This window comes from Scyliorhinus torazame, chromosome 6, assembly GCF_047496885.1.
Source record: "Scyliorhinus torazame isolate Kashiwa2021f chromosome 6, sScyTor2.1, whole genome shotgun sequence".
In the NCBI taxonomy this organism is placed as follows: Eukaryota; Metazoa; Chordata; class Chondrichthyes; order Carcharhiniformes; family Scyliorhinidae; genus Scyliorhinus; species Scyliorhinus torazame.
In genome coordinates, this window is record NC_092712.1 from 277,572,098 (window position 1) to 277,591,018 (window position 18,921).

The 18,921-nt window shown below is 45.6% G+C and overlaps 1 protein-coding gene across 2 annotated transcripts in view; it reads left to right on the top strand.

The window, feature by feature from the left end:
- Nucleotides 1-18,921, top strand: part of eepd1 (endonuclease/exonuclease/phosphatase family domain containing 1) — a 245,448-nt gene that overhangs the window by 207,641 nt on the left and 18,886 nt on the right. For both annotated transcript variants that reach the window (XM_072509734.1, XM_072509733.1), the window contains exons 6-8: nucleotides 2,498-2,608; nucleotides 7,798-7,932; nucleotides 15,854-15,980. In XM_072509734.1, the coding sequence (XP_072365835.1) occupies nucleotides 2,498-2,608; nucleotides 7,798-7,932; nucleotides 15,854-15,980 (373 nt within the window). The remainder of the gene's footprint in view (nucleotides 1-2,497; nucleotides 2,609-7,797; nucleotides 7,933-15,853; nucleotides 15,981-18,921) is intronic.

An 18,921-nucleotide genomic window follows, 5' to 3' on the forward strand; every position in this document is an offset into this window, starting at 1 on the left:
CATTAAGGATCTGGTCCGGAGCACAGAGGATGGAGCTTGTGGCACAACGGATGTCAGCAGCATAGATTAACATGCACGGCGTGGTTGTTGACAGGTTATTTGTCTGTAGGTTTAACAGCATTGGGGCTACCGCTGATCCCTGTCATCGTCCATTGGCCTGTCTTCCGTGTGCACTACTCCCTTGCCCAAGGTGGACTTTGAATCATCTGTTGCAAAGGAGTGTTTCAACAACTAATAATAATCTTTATTGTCACAAGTAGGCTTACATTAACATTGCAATGATGTTACTGTGAAAATCCACTAGTCACCACATTCCGCCGTCTGTTCGGGTACACTGAGGGAGAATTCAGAATGTCCAGATTACCTAACAGCACGTCTTTCGGGACTTGTGGGAGGAAACCGGAGCACCCGGAGGAAACCCACGCAGACACAGGGAGAATGTGCAGACTCCACACAGACAGTGACCCAAGCTGGGAATCGAACCTAGGACCTTGCAGCTGTGAAGCAACAGTGCTACCCACTGTGCTACCATGCTGCCCATGCAGATTAAAAGCACCCTGGACAGCTTTAAGTGCAGGTCAGTGTGCCACACTGTGTCATAAGCCGCTGTGAAGTCCAGCTGCACTATGCCGAACTTAAGGTTCTTTTGGAAGCCATTGACCATGTAGATGGTCGATGCCAGAATTTGATCACGGGCGCCGCCCCTTACGGAAAACAGCTTGACTAATATTAAGAATTTTAAAATTCATTCAAGGGATTTGGACTTCCCTGGCTAGGCCAGCATTCATTGCCCATTCTTAATTTCCCTATAGAAGATGGTGGTGAGCTGTCTTCTTGAACCACTGCAGTCCACGTAGTGTAGGTACACCCAATGTGCTGTTAGGAAGGGAGTTCAGGATTTAGAACCAGGGACAGTGAAGGAACGGTGATGTATTTCCATATCAGGATGGGGAGTGACTTGGAGGGGAACTTCCAGATGGTGGCGTTGCCAGTCATCTGCTGCCCTTGTCCTTCTAGTGGTCATGGGTTTGGAAGGTGCTGCCTAAGGAGCCTTGATAAGTTTCTGCAGTGCATCTTGTAGATGGTACACACTGTTGTGACTGTGCATCGGTGGTGGAGGGAGTGAATGTTAGTTGGATGGGATGCCAATCAAGTGGGCTGCTTCATCCTGGATGGTGTTGAGCTTCTTGGGAGTTCTTGGAGCTGCACTCATCCAGGCAAGTAGAGATTATTCCATTTCACTCTTGACTTGTACCTTATAGATGGCGGACAGACTTTGGGAAGCCAGGGAGTGTGTTATCTGCCACAGGATTCCTAGCCCCTGACCTGCTCTTGTAGCCACAGTATGAGTAGTCCAGTGCCATTCCAGCGATTTCTGTGCAATATTAGTTATTATTTGGCCCTATATAAATAAAATTGGCAATCCCTCTATAATTTTTATAACTATCACTTTTATATCGAAGATATACGCTGGTTTCAGACTGACCTGATCAAGATTTCATCTGACTGATCATTTCAGCTGCTACATCAGAGCTACTTTTTGCAGTATTTGATCTGAAAACATATTTGGCCTTAAAATGGGGAAGCAACAGAGCTGATATCTGTAGTTAAGTCCAAGGGGAGTCCTACAATCTCCTTCAGCGAGAGCTAGCTGATTTGCATCCAAACCTGTGGTCCATACTGATAACAGCTGTACCTTTGTTGTTGCATTCTTGCCTCTTGAGTTTAAAGGTTCAATCCCACCTACTCCAGAACATAAAATCTATGCTGACACTCCATCACATAGAGGTGCACTGCATTTGCTCTGAAATATGCCGTCTTTCAGATCAGAGGGTAAACCAAGATCCTATCGACCCACCCTAGATAGACGCTAAGTCACCCAAGCCCATGGCACTATTTGTAAAGGACTTCCCCCTGATGTCCTGGACAATATTTATCTCTCCACCACCATTAATAAAGCATTATCTGGTCATTTTCTCATTGTTGTTGGTAGGAATTTGTTGTGCGCAATTTGATTGTGACATTTTCTGCATTGCAACACTTAACACTATAAACTGCCTTGATGTGACCTGAGATTGTGAAACACATTTTATATGAGTACATTTTTTTCCTTTTATATATCCGGCCATTTGATGAGGTTTACTTGGGATGAATAAATCTTTTCTCCAGGAAATCATTAGATTTATTTGTTGAGCAACAGCTTGTGGGCAAAATAAAGCCCACAGCTCTGAGTTCAATCTCTTGTATAATAGTACTGCAATCATAGGTCAGTATCTAGGGCAATGCAGTTCATTCAACAACAATCTCCACTGTTTTATGTAACATGGAGCACGATTAACCATTTTGTGACAACTTTTAGAAGCACTTGGAGGACTTCAACATAAAACCAGAAAAGCACTAATATTTGGCGGGTTTTTCAAAACTATTAAAGTTTTACAGTTTTAATGACAAAAAAGTCCAAAGACGTTTTGACCCAATCAAAAATTATTTTTTGCAGTTTTGTGCAGAATTGAATCAGCCAAGCCTGCCAAATGTTCGTAAATGGAAAGGTCCCAGAGGATGTTGGAAGTGTGCTGTATCTGAGAAACCATCTATACAGATACACAAGGTATGCTCTCGGCAAACAAATGGAAATGTTGGCTTAAATGTAAGCTATTGAATCGGCAACATTTTAAATATTTTATTAAAACATGAAACGTGCAGTTTTGAATGGTTTGGAAAACAGGCAATCTCACTTGAATATAACATTGTTTTCAATCTATGGTGCACAGCACTTAGTTATGATTGGCAATGTCTGTGTCGCAGTAGCAAAGTCTTCCTGCTGATCATCTTAATGGCTCCCATTTTGTAATTGAAGTAAAGCTTTATTTCTAACATTATGGTATGTTTATTTCTGTGTAAAATCTTCTCACAAGATGATGGATGACCATAGTCCATGGAAATATAGAAGATGGGAGCAGGAAGAGGCAATTCAGCCCTTCTTTGAGCCTGTTCCGCCATTCATTGTGATCGTGGCTGGTCATCCAACTCAAGAGCCTGTTCCCGCCTTCTCCTACTCCCCCCCCCTCCCAATATCCTTTGATCCCCTTCGTCCCAAGTGCTTCATCTAACTCCTCCTTGAAAACATACAATGTTATGGCCTCAACTACTTTCGGTGGCAGCGAATTTCACAGGCTCACTACTGGGTGAACAAATTTCCGCTCATCCCCGTCCTAAATGATCTCCCCCATATCCTCAGATTGTGACCCCTGGTTCTCAACTCCCCCACCATCAGGAACATCCCTCCTGCATCCATCCTGTCTAGTTCTGTTAGACTTTTACAGGTTTCTCTGAGATCCCCTCCCCCTCATTCATCTGAATTCCAGTGAATATATTCCTAACTGACTCAATCACTCCTCATACATTAGTCCCGTCATCCCAGGAATCAGCCTGGTAAACCTTTGCTGCACTCTCTCTATAGCAAGAACATCCTTCTTCAGATAAGGAGAACAAAACTGCACACAATACTCTGGGTGTGGTATCACCAAGACCCTGTATAAATACAGCAAGACATCCCTGCTCCTGAACTCTAATCCTCTTGCTATGAGGGCTAATATACCATTTTCCTTCTTTACCGCCTGCTGCACCTGCATGCTTACCTTCGGCAACTAGTGTACAAGGACACCCAAGTCTTGTAGAATATTTCCTTCTCTCAATTTATAGCCATTCAGATAATAGTCTGCCTTCCAGTTTTTGCTACCAAAGTGGATAACCTCATATTTATCCACATTATACTACACCTGCCATGCATTTGCCACTCGCTTAGCTTGTCCAAATGACATTGAAGCAGCTCTGCATCCTCCTCACAGCTCACCCTCCCAATCTACTTTGTGTCATCTGCAAATTTGGAAATCTTACATTTAGTTCCCTCATCTAAATCATTAATACATATTGTAATAGCTGGGGTCCCAGCACCCATCCCTGCGGTACCCCACGAGTCACTGCCTACTATTCAGAAAAAGACCCGTTTATTCCAACTCTTTGTTTCCTGCCTGTCACCCAGTTTTCTGTCCATCTCAATACACTACCCCCAATCCCATGAACAATGGAATTTATTTTTTCTTTCCCCCCCCCCCCCCCCCCCACCCCCCCCACCCCCACTCCACCATCTGCTATTTTCTGTTTGAGCAGCATCAGTTCAGTACTACTAATGGAACAATCATTAATGCTTCCATTCTAGCACCAAGAACCTGCCAAATAATGGCTCTTTATATAAAGAACTTGCATTTATATAAGACCATTTATTTCCTCAGTACATCCCAAGGTGCTTTATTGCCAATTAATCATTTGTAGGCAAAAGTGTCAGTCAGTTTGGACACACAAAAAATGGTTAAAGGATAAGCAGCACTATGGGATGTTATGAGTTCACCCTACAGACAAGCAGGGCCTCAGTCTAATATCTCACCTGATGGTGCTTATCACCAGATCACGTTGGACTGACTCATTACCCCTCTGGTACTCTCTCCTACTTTGAGCATCTCACCTTGTTCCCCCTTTCTCACCTCTCATTCAAAATCTTTGTTTTCTACCAATTGTAATTAAATATTTTCAGAGATATCTTTACTCAGCCACTGCACCAATGCCTTCTCATCCTCGGTGATCTCAATCTCCATCTCAACTCTATTACTCTTTCACTCCTCCTAAGTTACTCCTCCTGAGTTCACTGCCCTCTTATTAAATCTCTCCTGCTATATAAACTCCACAACCCAAATTCACAGCTAGCCCTTTGATCTTATCTTTTCATATGTTTTGCTACTCCCAGCATATATAAATTCCAAATAAAGCCATCTCTGATCCCTTATTTGTATCTCTCACTAACCACATTCACCTTCTACCCCCAATCCTACCTCCTTCAGTATCACCTCCTGGAAAGGCCTATCCTTTAATTCACTTTGAACTGCACTTTGAAAATTCTGACTGTCTAGCCTTTGGTCTCCATTGTCCAGTGCATTGCTACAGCTTCGGATTTGCTCAGTTGTTCTGTCACCTCCAACTTTGATGTCCTCATCCCCAATAAAACTGTTACTCTCTCTCACCATGGTCATTTTAGTGGCAAGTTCTACAGCTCTGCTGTCCTAAGTACAAAGGATGCAGACTTTAAAGGATACAGTGGCTACAGTGGCTACCCATTGCCACACCTGTCTGGACCACACAAAGCACTATCGGATCTTGTTCTCATCTGCTAAAATTGTCCATGTGAATCACCCTTGAATGCAAAGCTAACCCTCGGCTTCTTTTCTTTGCTGCAGGCTGTCTTCTTAAACCCATCACCCCAGTTTCTTCCACCTACATCTCCAACAATAAGTGCAAGGAGCTCAGGAACAACTTTGTCACTAAGATCAAGACAATCACATCCCTCCCAAACTCCCTCTAAAGTTTACTGATGCCTACCCATGAAAACAACTTTCTTGAGTTTCATTCCCAACGCCCTTCATGCCCTCTCCAAGCTCAACTTGTCCATGAGCCCCACCTGCACCTTTGACCCTACACCCACTAAACTGCTGAACACCCAACTTCCCCTCCTGGTCCCCAGGTTAGCTGATATTGTTAATAGTTCTTCCTCTCCTTGTCCCTCACTCTTTTACCTCCAGACTTTACTTCTCGCCTCCAAAAAAAACAACGCTTAACTGCACCATCTCTGCAAACTGAGAATCTATTTCCGATCTCTTGGCCAATTGACTATCCTTGATTTTAATCACTCCACCATTGAGAGACATGTCTTCAGTTGCTTAGACTCGAAGCTCTAAAATACCCTTCATACACCTCTTCACCTCGCTTTCCTTTATGATACTCCATAAACCTACTCCTTTGACCAAGCTTTTGGTCATCTAACCCAATACCTCCTCACCGCTCCCTCATGAAGTTAATTGCAGTAGAATTGGCAAATTCATAACTTCAATGAGTGGGGATTGTGCAGTTAGTAGTGATTTTCTTTTCCAGCTTGGCAGCTCTTCTAGGAATCTCCAAAGTAAATTCCAGGAATCTCCAAAGTCAGGCAAAGCAAGCGCAAAATGGTTGCCCCCCGCTCCCCCCGAGACTCCAACCTTACTTTGCTTAGTGACCATCCTTCCTTCATATGTGAACCAGTAGAGTTGAGGACAGGCTCTTCACACTCGGGTCTAGTGGTCAATTGTTTCTTCCCTATCATTGCCTGGTTTGAATCCAACCAAATTTACTGATCTGAAATGGCAGCTTCTTTCAGTCTGCTTGGTGGTAAGTTCTTGCTGCTTTCTGGTCTGAGATCGGCTTTGTTTTGCTGTGCTGAGGGAAACCTCATTGCTGTTGACCTGGAGTCCTACTGGTAGGAAGTTTTGTGAATGTTTTGAATAGCTTCCCCTGGTCACAGCAGGGAAGGTGCAGTGATACATATTTCAGAGCTTGTTCTCTGCGGTGGTAACTTCTTACATTTGGCAGTGACTATTATAATTTCATGATGCTTGTCAGAGCTCTGGCCAGGAGCATTTCTGTGCTTTCACTGCCAGTGAATCATAGTTTTTGGTAATTGGTTTCAATTCCCAGAATTTTGTCAAAACACGTGGAATATTGGGAGTGTGCTGAAGTAGTAATTCCTAGCCCGGGCATCAATTAACTTTTATTAGAAGCTTATCTTTAAGAGGCCTGTCTACAAAAAAATAATCCTTGGGGTATGAATGTTGTCAGCAAGGTATATTGTCCACTCCTAGTTACCCTAATAAAGAGTTAGGGAGCTGCTTTTTTTAAGAAGCATTGTGGTTTGTGTGGTGAATGTGCTCCCACAATGCTGTTAAGTTAGGAGTTCCAGGACTTTGACCCACCGGCGATAAAGGAACAGCGATATATGTCCGAGTCACAATGGTGTTTGACTTACAGAACTGGGAGGTGATGGTGTTCACCTACTGCCCCATTCTCTACTGCTTGGTGGTGATGAGTTTAGGAAGCTCTGTCAAAGAAGCTTTCACAAGTTTTTGTAGTGCATCCTGTGCATAGTACATGCCATAACCATGATGTATAAGTGGTTATATAGTTCAAAGTTGAATGGGTAACTCAACTGCCCTGTTTGGCAATACAAACCAGAAGGTTTTTGTTCAATTTCTGAGTTAGCTGACCTTAGACCTTGCCATAGTATGGGTAATGACATTTGACCAAGGGAAAGAAGAAGAACTCAACCTGGCATTACCACTCCGGATCGTTTTGCTAGGAAGGGCCGCACATTTAGAATTGTTGAGTTAAGGGTAGGATCCTACTTAGCTGTGAAGCATCTTCCCTCTCCAACTTGCATGCCACGCACTGCACTATCTGCCCCTCTAAGTTGGATGTAAAAAGTCCAATTCCACTATTTTTTTTAAAACGTAGAAGAGTTCCGTCGGTGTTCTAGCCAATATTTATCCTTCAACCATCATCACGGAAACAGATTACAAAGCCATTAAATTTTGCTTGTAGGACCTTGCTGTATGCAAAGTGGCTGTTGCGTTACCTACATTGCAGTAGCACTTAGCTACATTTGAGAAAGTACTTAATTGTTATAAAGCATATTTGGGTGTTCAGAGATAATGAATGCAGCTATATAAATGCAAATTCTTCTCTGGCTTTCATTCATTCTCAGGCTCATATTTGAAGAATGGCCACTTGGGTGAGGCGGTAGAAGCTGTCTTTGGAAATGCATCCCCAAATAAGTCAGCAGGTTAAGAAAGCAGCGAGAGCAAAAATTAGATTGAACTGATCTCTGTCTGTTGAGATGATGCATGAATGTTTCAGTTCTTACATTTTGTTATTTCACAGAGTACGGAGTATGCTGGCTATCTTTGGGACAGCAGTGCTGGAGTGGAACTGAAAGCTGCCTTCCTTCTGGAGAGCGCACAAACCAATGGGAATGGGAAACCCTGTGTCTCCAGGCCTTATCTTGCACATTTCAAGGTATTTAAGCCTGTTCAACACCTGTACTCCTGTGGCACTCTTAAAGGAGTTTGTCGGCTTCTAAAGTAATTGCAAGCAGGGTAGAAAGCCTGCATGTGAATATTGGTTTCAGCAATTACCAACTTCACCCCGCACATGAAGCAGAATAGCTGATGGCTCATTTAGGAATAATTTGGGTAGCTTTTGGACATGGCAGTGCCTGAGGAGGAGGGGTCTATTCTAAACTGGGAGCATGTGTCGGTACAATGGTTTAATTTTCCAACCATTTCAATGAAAGCATCTAAAATCGCATGGAACACCTGCCCAAATGTGTGCAACTAGTGGGTTCAGCTCCCAGGTTGAATCCAAAATTACACTTTCTGCCATAAGTAACAATAATTGATACCCATTTCTATTTGGTGGCAAAAAATTCTCTTAAAATGAGATCAGTTCTTTAAAAACAAATTCCCTTGATTGGGTTGTATATAGGCACAGAAGACAGGATTCAAGGCCTTTCCTTGTGGTTGCAGAAGTACCTTGAGTGGGAGGGAGAGGATCCAGTTGTTGTGTTCCATGTTGTCACCAATCACATAAGTAGGATATAAATGATGTTCTGCTGAGAGAATTTGAAAAGCAGAACCTCAAAGGTTCTGATCTCTGGAAATGTTACCGGACAAGGGATAACCAGACTAGAACGCTAAATGAATAGCTGAGGGTGTGGTGTGGGAAGCACTGGATTCACCTCATTGGCTAGTGGTATCGGTAGAAGGAAAGGAAGGAACTGTTCCGTTGGGATGGGCTCCACTTAAACCATGCTGGGACCAGTGTCCTTGTGAATCAAATAGACAGGGCCTTAAACTAAATAAGACAGGGGGCTGGGTGGATTCAAGAAACCGTAAATTCAAAAACAGTAAGGGAACTGTCAAGGTTCGACAGCAGAACAGAATGCTTTTGGGTAATAAACAGAGTGGAGCAGGAAGAACAGGAAGAGTAGCAAAGATAATAGACCACATAAATGAGTGCGATAAAGTCAAGGAAAATTAGAAAAAAGTCAAAACTAAAGGCACTATATCTGAATGCTCAAAGCATTCACAACCAATGAGATGAATTAAGAGCACAGATAGGAGATAATGGGTGTGATCTAACCAAACTAAAAAAGAATGGTGTTTTGGGCGGGACTAGCAGGGTCAGGTGCCCGGAATGACCCTGCTATCTATCGGCACTCTATTTGGTTTATATTTCCCCAGTGGGAACGCCCAGCCGAGGACGCCCTTAGTTGACGAGCAGAACTCCTCAATGAAATGAAATGAAAATCGCTTATTGTCACAAGTAGGCTTCAAATGAAGTTACTGTGAAAAGCCCCTAGTCTTGCAGGAAGGGATCAAGACACCATTTTTAAATGGCACCCTAATCTCACGATCCCTCCTTGATGCAACCCCCAGACCCTCCAACTCACCTGTCGGGGGGTCCTCAGGGCCCCCCGCACCCCTTCACACAAGAGAATGGCACCCCTAGGCTTGAACCCCGGTGCGGCACAATGCCAGCTTGGCATCTTGGCACTGCCAATCTAGCTCTCCGGCAGTGCCACCTGCGCACCCTAGCAGTGACAGGCTGAACCCAGGTGGCAGGATCAGGGTACCCAGGTGGCACTGCCAGGCTGGCAGTTGCAAGGTGCCTGTTCAGCATCAGGAGAGCCAGGATGCCACCCTGCTGGGAGACCAACCAACTGGGGCCCTCCGATCGCATGGGAGCCCCCCCCCCCCCCCACCCTTAGGTACCGTTACCGTTCCACCTGGTCCCCATATGGGGGATTGTTCACTAGTACTGAACAGTGCCTGGCTGACTTCACTGTGCCAGACTTAGGCAGGATTTTCCGTGCCTCCCACTCTGTTTCGCCAGGGCGGCCCACTATTGGCTAGCAGCTGGATCTTTTGGTCCCGCCACTGTCAACGGGGTTACTTGATTTCTGCATCCATGCCATCGGGAAACCAATGGCGGGGGTTCGCCATCTGCGGGACCGGAAGACCCTGCCGACAGGAACAGACAGAAAATTTTAACCACGGTTGCAAAGTGACCAAGCTTGTGAATTAACTGTTCCAGGATTCCTAACTTTTATTGGAGATAAGCATGTCTGTAAAAGGGCGAAGGGGATTGAGTTATAGACAGCAGCGAGAAAGGATCTTAGTTCAGAAGATGAAGAAGAATCAATTTGCATGGAACTAAGAAATAGCATGGGGTATGAAACCATTGGTGGGATTTGTTTAGGCCCCCTAAAATGGTTGTAGGACAGGGTATAAATCAGGCAATTAGAGGCTCATGTAATAATGGTAATACAATAATCATGAAGGACTTGAATCTTTGTATAAACTGCGAAAACCAAATTTTCAGTGATAGTGCAGAGGATCAGTTCATGTAATTTATACAAGATAACTTTCTTAATAGTGGGTGGAATTTTTCCAAAAATGGCAATGTGTCAGATTCTGACTGAAAACAGGCACGATTGTTTTTGTATCGGGATCTTCCCATACTTTGCCATTTTTTTGGAAGGGGAGCACATTTTGTGCTGTCATTGTGAGGGGCAAGGCTTAAAGACGCCAACAAGACCTGCTCCGTAGAGATCGGAAAGAGCACCTTGGTCTCGAAATGAAGATAAAGACCCCATCTTCCACCCCTAACCCCCCGCTACAGACATCACAGTCTCCCCATCAATAATTTCTGGCATCAACCCCCAGCCCCCAACACCCAAGGATCAGCGGCATCAATCAGCCCCCTCCAAGGCTTGCTGGCATCCGGGCCCTCCCAGTGGGTCTCCCTAAAGGCCCTGTGCCTTCAGGCCACGGCTCCTTCAGGCTCAGCCAGGTTGGCCCTTGCAGGGTATGTCTTATCATGTCCTTGACCACCCGAGGGTTACACAGGCCTCCAAGCCACCGTCATGGTCATCATGTCTGGTCTCCGTTTTTGGAGACCAGGAGTGATGCCTGCTGGTGTTATGCCACGCTGACATTCCAGGAGGATTCGGCATAAAGCCAATTTTGAATAATTAAGTATATTAAAATGTATGGTAATTAAGTTTACACCCTCGCTGTGCACAAACCTGATTACATCTGTCGGGTGGCACAGTGGCTAGCACTGCTGCCTCACAGCTTCAGGTTCCCGGGTTCCATTCTGGCCTTGGGTGACTGTTGAGTTTGCACTTTCTCCCCGTGTCTGCGTGAATTTCCTCCGGGTGCTCCGGTTTCCTCCCACAGTAGAAAGATGTGCAGATTAGGTAGATTGGCCATGCTAAATTGTCCCTTAGTGTCCAAAAGGTTAGGTGGGGTTACTGGGTTACGGGGATGGGATGGAGGTGTGGAATTAAGTAGGGTGCTCTTTCCAAGGGCCGGTGCAGATTCGATGGGCCGAATAGACTCCTTCTGCACTGTAAATTCTATGATTCTATGAACTCTGTCGGAGAGCAGGGAAGATCTCATTCTGGGATATCCCATTGCAAATCTAGTTATGGTGGTCTCACAAGAGTTTCTGTCCAAAATGGGATTTGCGCCATGGCATAATGGGCTGGAAAATCGCCCCCAATACGGAACAACCAACTAGGGAACTGGCTATTTTAGATTCAGTGTGTGCAATGAAGCAGGGCTAATTAATAACCTTGTAGTAAAATGGTCTCGAGTAAAGAGTGACAACAGCATAATATAGATGCCTATTCCCTGACCGTGTTGTGTCCGAGTGCAGGAGCAGGAAGTTTATGTTTCAGATATGCAGAGCATTGGTGAGACCACATCTGGAGTATTGTGTACAGTATTTTGCCACATTAATTAAGGAAGGATGTAAATGCATTGGAAATAATTCAGAGAAGGTTATAGATCAATACATGGAATGGGCGGGTTGTCTTGTGAAGAGAGGTTGGACAGACTAGGCTTGAATCCACTGGAGTATAGAAGAGTAAGAGGCGACTTGATTGAAACATAAGGGGTAGGAATCTCCCCTACCCGGCGGGGCAGGGGGTCCCGGTGGGACGGAGTGGCGCGAACCACTCCGGCGTCGGACAACCCCAAAGGTGCGGAATCCTCCACACCTTCAGGGGCTAGGCCCGCCCCGGAGTGATTTGCGCCCCGCCGGCCGGCGGGGAAGGGGCTTGGTGCCACGCCAACCGGTGCCGAAGGGCCTCCACCGGCCGGCGCAAGTCAGCGCATGCGCGGGGGCGCCAGTGTGTGCTGGCGTCATCCCCACGCATGCGCAGAGGGATTCGCTTCCGCACCGGGAATGGCAGAGGACAGCCTCCGGTGCGGAAGGATAGAGTGCCCCCACGGCACAGGCCCGCCCACGGATCGGTGGGCCCCGATCTTGGGCCAGGTCACCGTGGGAGGCACCTTCCGGGGCCAGATCCCCCCGCGCCCCCCCAGAACCCCGGAGCCCGCCCGCACTGCCAGGTCCCACCGGTAAGGGACCTACTCCAATTTACGCCGGCGGGACTGGCAACGAACGGGCGGGACTTCGGCCCATCGCGGGCCTGAGAACTCGTGGAGCTCTGGGGCCCATTGAGTTGCGCCGGTCCCTGCCATTCTCCAAGGCGGGTGGCGCGACTCACGCCGGGGCAATTTTTGGGGGGCGGGAGAATTTGGAGGACGGCCGGGGCGGGATTCACGCCAACCCCCGGCGATTCTCCGACCCGGTGGGGGGGTCGAAGAATCCCACTCAAGATCCTGAGGAGATTTGAAAGGGTGGATGTGGAAAGGATGTTTCCTCGTCTGGGAGCATCTATAACTAGGCACTACTATTTAAAAATAGGGGGTCACCCATTTAGAACGGAGATGAGGAAAAAATAATTCTCTCAGAGATTTGTGAGATTTTGGAATTCTCTTCTTCATTATGTGGTTGAGGCAGAGTTTTTGAATATCTTTATGGCAGGGTAGGTAAATTATTGATAAGAAAAGGGGGTGAAAGGTTATCAGGGTTAGGCAGGAATGTGAAGGTTTTTAAAATAAATTTAGAGTACCCAATTCATTTTTTCCAATTAAGGGGCAATTTAGCATGGCCAATTGACCTGCCCTGCACATCTTTGTGTTGTGTGGGCGAAACCCACGCAAACACGGGGAGAATGTGCAAACTCCGCATGGACAGTGACCCAGAGCCGGATTGAACCTGGGACCTCAGCGCCGTGAGGCAGCAATGCTAACCACTGTGCCACCGTGCTGCCCTAGGAATGTGAAGTTGAGGTGAACTTATTGAATGGTGGAGCATGCTTGAGGGGCCGAGTGGCCTTCTCCTGTTCCCAATTCATATGGCCGTCTGCATCATTCTTTTAAATCTGTTTGGCACCTTCTCCAGTGCCTCTATATCCTTTTTACAGTATGGAAAGAAATGGACACAGTACTTAGTGTGGTCTCTAACCAAGATACTGGAAGAGTTAAGTCCTTAATGCTACAGAGAACTGTATGACAATAACACATATAAATCCAACCTAGGCCTCTAACTAGTACAGAAATTGGCAGGCTGCTTTAAAAAAAAAGAAAATTGTATCCAATGGTACATTCATTGGCATGATTAATAAATACACTGTCTGCTCTGTGTCTGTGCCACACTGAGGAGGTTCCAGCACCCACAGCCTGCTGACACAGCCCATTCATTTGGGGAGCAGCTACTTGTTTGAGGGCATCAGGGGGCTGCTGGTCCCTTGAACCACAACTTCCCCCTTCAAGAGCCTGGGAGGCAGGGGGTGAAAACTGAGGTGTGGGAGGAGGAAGTAATTAGCTTCCAATCTGTACTTTCCTTTGCCCGAAAACACAATAGCAAAAGATGATTATCTTTTCAGGCTGTGACCACAAATCTGACCATGTGCTGATTCCTTGGTAACCTCAGCTGACAGATAACGTAACTTACTGACAAATGAGTAGCTGAAGGTTCTCTCATAACAGCTTATAACGGGGGAACCACTTTGTTCCGAATTTAGTAGCTTTGCAGGATTAGTTGAGAGAAAGTGCAGAGATTATTTTAATCACTCTTTGCACTACAGCAGTAAAGGGTTTGGTACAAATTACGGAAATAATTTACATTGATATAACATCCTTAACAACCTCAGGACATCACAAGGAACTTTGCAGCCAATGAAGCACTTTTTGAAGCTGAATGAGTTTTGTGATACAGCACTTTGTTCACAGCAAGGTCTCACAACAAGCACTGAGGGATCTGACAATCCTTTTTTTCTAAGTTGAGGGTAAACATTGAGCAAGATACTGGGAGGACTCCCCTGTTCTTTTTCTAAATGGTATCATAGGATCTTTTGTCTCGAGCTGAAAGAATAAATTGGGCTTTGGTTTATTACCTCATCCAAAAGGCATTTTTGATCGTATAGTGCACCCTTCAATATTGTACTAAAGCAACAACCATATTCTAGACGCAATTCAGCAACCCCCTTGTGCCCGGTGCGGACCCAAGCACAACGGGTGAATCGTGCCCCAAAGTCACCCGACTCGCTCTGCCCGGCACTATCTGGATCTTGTGGTGATGTGCATCAATGTAAATGTATGTAGGCTAGCTAGACACTAGAGGGAGCACCAGTGACATCACACACACACACTCAACCAATAGATCAAGTAGATAGGACACGACCAATAGACATTCACGATACACAGGGAGGTGACACGACCAGAGGGGGGCATTACACCAACCCATATATAAAGGACACCACACACATGATCTGCGTCTTTCCAGTAGAGACAGTCAGTGAGTACAGACACAGGGTTGATTCAATATCACACCCACCACGTGGATTGCAGCAACTGGTTAGTTAGTCTGTGTAGCTATAGTAGGATTAGCAGTAGTGTCGAACCTGAGTAATAGAAGTGTAAATAGTTTAATAAATGTGTTGAAGTTATCTCCACGTCTGAACCTTCCTTTGTCAAGTGCACCCCAAGGAAGCCGCTTATGTTACACCTACAATGTAACAAATCAGATCTCACCCTCGCAGGACACTGGATTCACCGTCAGGGCGTCCGGGTGACACCGGCCAGGGTGTCAGTGCCAAAGTGCCCAGGTGCTAGGCTGGCATTGCCAGAGGCTAGGCCTGGGGAGGGCTTTGCCAGGGAGAGAGAGGATGAGGGGGGTTTTCCGGGGGTCTCCACAAGATTGGGGGGGGGGGGAGGGGTGGGTTGAGGTTTTTTTAGAAGAGCATGGTGGGGGGGGGGGGGGATCACGGCTGCCGGACAAAATGGTGTCCAGATCTGTGAGGAGCCTGAGGTTTGCCAGCAGGAAATACCTCTCAACATGGTCTCGTTACAGAGAAACTCCCTAAAGCTAAAGGAAAAGGGCAAATTATTTTTCAGCACTGCAGCAGTGGAGAAACACCCCCTAGGTTCCGGTCAGTAGACTTTAACTGAATCGTGCTGTCTGTGTTCAGGTTTCTAGAGAAAGATGTGAAAGACTGATTCAGGCCAGCGTATTGCCAGCTGAGCTTTTCAATAGAAAGTTTGAAAGGAGAGATCATAACAGGCCTCCATAAAGTTATTATTCTGTACTTGTATATAAATTTATTATGTGAATTGCAATGCATTTTTATGGTATTATGCACTGGATTTGTCTTACTATAATCTCCTTATACAGAAATGTTTATTGAGGTGACCCATTTTCAGTATCCGCTTTCTCCCAGCACCGATTTGGATGTATTTCTGGATTTTTTAATTGCATGACTTCTCAACTTTCTCATCCAGTTACACAGCCTTTAACCTTCTCTAATGCTTCGATAGTTAATTAACAAAAGAATTCCAAGAAAATGAAAAGTACATCATTTTATTTGTCAAATGCCCTTTTTGATTGTTTTCCTGCAGGGCTGGCCACAAATGTGTCCTGAAGATTAATCTGGCCGCACCAGTATAAAGTCAGAATGTTGACCTTAGCTGTCCTGTGCTTCCAGAGGCCCCCATTCTGTAACTTGTGTTTTTCTCTACAGGTTGGAACAATCAACGTTACCCTGGTCAATATCCACCTGAAAGGAACTGTTCCCATGGAAGAGAGAACTCATACTGACGGCCATAATGTCTCGCTGTTTACAGACACTCTTCAGGAAACCCTGAAAGGTAAAGCACTGCACACTTTGCAAAAAACAAAATCCTCCCTCGCCTAACCTCTCTTGGAGTAATTTCTCATGTGGAATCTGGGTTTTGGCGTAGCAGTAAGTTGGAACAGTACCACTGTTATTTGTCTTTCAACTACCGCCCATCCTAACCTGAAGATGTTTAGTCATGATGCTAGAGTTGGCTCCCATGAATTCCTTTCCACCTTCCTGTACTTCACAGTGTTTCACTACCATTCTTACTACAAGAACACCATGTTACAAACAACAAATTTGTCCGTCTGTACACTGGGAATATTTCTGTGGTTTTTAGTTAACTTTAGCGGCAGTTAATATTGCATCAACTTTGAACGATAATCTGTCCCAGGCCCAGTGTGTTGATCCTAATGCTTTAAAAACAATATTTGCAGAGGTTATTTACTGATGTACAACGCTGCTGGACGCCACATTGCCCATGAAATTGATTCATATATCATTTAAATATGGCTATTAAAAATTGGTTACAGAAATTGCTACCTTTAATTTGAAAAACAAGTGTGTTCTCCTTCGAGTCCTGTCAATATTTATCCCTCAAACAATGTCACACAAACAGATCTGGTTATTATCGCATTGCTTCTGCAGGACTTTGCTGTGTGCATCTTGGCAGTAACCTTTGCTACATTACAACAGCAACTACACTGTGAAAAAATACGGGACATTATTCAACGGGACAAAATCAGAGTCCCGTTTCGGGCACGTTAAGTCGGGTGTTTCTCGGCACCTGTCGTGGTTTTTGGCCTCGGTGCGGAATGCCTTGTTGAGGTCGCACTTTAGCCATTTCCTGCACTGGCGAGCTGAGCTCAGTGAACACAGAACATACATGGCAGAAGGAGGCCATTCGGCCCATCGGGTCTGCACCGACCCACTTAAGCCCTCACTTCCACCCTATCCCCGTAACCCAATAACGCCTCCTCACCTTTTTGGTCACTAAGGGCAATTTATCATGGCCAATCCACCTAACCTGCACGTCTTTGGACTGTGGGAGGAAACCGGAGCACCCGGAGGAAACCCACGCAGACACGTGGAGAACGTGCAGACTCCATACAGACAGTGATCCAGCGGGGAATGGAACCTGGGACCCTGGCGCTGTGAAGCCACAGTGCTATCCACTTGTGCCACCGTGCTGCCGAGTGGGCGAGATCCAGATCGCGGCGTCTTGCTAGATCCGGTGAGGCCTCTCACGCGATTCAACAGCCTCGTCCGTCACCAAGTTTGGCACGAGGAGGCCGGTAAATCATGCTCACTGTTAGCAATCAAGTGCTTCAGTGGAGGCCGTGACGTTGTGAAAGGAATGACAAAAATGCAAGCCTTTTTACAGGCTTATGATAACTTCGACAGCCACAATGCCCATTTACATTATTTACCTCAGTTGAGGAAATTGATATTTAATGGATCATTTGTGTTTTCCAGTATTTTGAATCAACTGTAGTTTAGCCAAAAATCATTTCACTTGGAAGGTTTCAAGATATTTTAAAAATGAAAAGAAAATATTTATCAGACTTCATTCACAACACAGACTCCAGTTGCTGCCACTGGAATTTAATGCCAAAGGCACAATATTGATTTTGTTAATTATTTTTTTCAATTTAAATAACGCTATCATTGGATGATATAGAACAACATAGAAGATGGCCATTCAGTCATCATACCAATGCTGGCTCTGTGCAGAGGTATCCAATTAGTGCCACTCCATTGCTCCTTTCCCATCACATGGCAGCTTCTTCCACTTCAAATGTTTATTCAATTTCCTTGATGTGGCTACTGAGTCGCTACCACTACTCTTTCAGACACATCACAGAGCCAGATCACAGTTCACTGGGCTTTTCAACAGGTTTCCTTGTGTAGCCTTTGTGTCCTGCCGCTGGACAGAGTTTCTTCTTAATTACTCTGACAAATTGTTCTAGATTTTGAACACCCCCATCAAACTTCACCTTAACATTCTCTACCTTTGTGAACAACCTGTTTCTCCAGATAATTGAGGTCCCTCATCCTGATGTGTTAAGTAAGTTGGTTCAACGTTGACTGCGACTGGATGCAGTGAAACTAAAAACAGGCTTCTGACACAGGAGATGGTCCAACACTGTTTTATTGAACTTCCTGATTGCTGTACATAGTCTGCTGTGAGTTGACACTCTATCAATCTAACTGATAACCTCCTACTGGCTTGACCAGACTAACTCTCTACCTCATGGTGATAGTGCTCACTGGCTTGTGCACTCTTACTATCTCAGTAGCTGTGTCCTGTAGAGAGAGGGAGAGTCTTAATGCCCTGTGTGCATTATAGTGGTGGTGTCCTGTCTGGTGATTGGTTGTTATGTGTCGTGTGTGTTCATTGGTTATCCTGTGTGTCAATCACTGCTTGTCTGCATCTCATTATATACATGAGTGGATATTATGACATCTCCCCTTTTTGAAGTAAATTTTGGAACGTGGCGATATATATACATGCATGATCATATACAAGTGGTGAGGGAATGAACATATGTACATGGGAAGGTGTCTATCGTGCAGATACAGGGCAAACTGAACAGAATTTACAAGATTTAAGTCTATAGATTCAGTCTTTGTGGCAGGCGACAAATTCTTGTCGATCGCCTCAGAGGTAGAGGGGGTGACGCCGGCACTTGGACAGGCGGGATTGCTGCCATGTCGGTGGCCTCATGGAGAGGCGGGATCGCAGCCAGATCGGTGGCCTCGTGGTGCGAGATGTCCGGAGGAGGCATGATGACATGCGGAGAAGTGCGGCCAGGCGGTGGTCAGGGAACTTTTCGTAGCGCCCTCCTGTTGCGCCGTAGAATGGAGCCATCAGCCATTTGGACAACGAAGGACCTGGGGGCAGCCTGCCTGATGACAATAGCTGGGGCTGACCAACCTCCCTCAGGCAACTGGACGCAAACAACATCGTC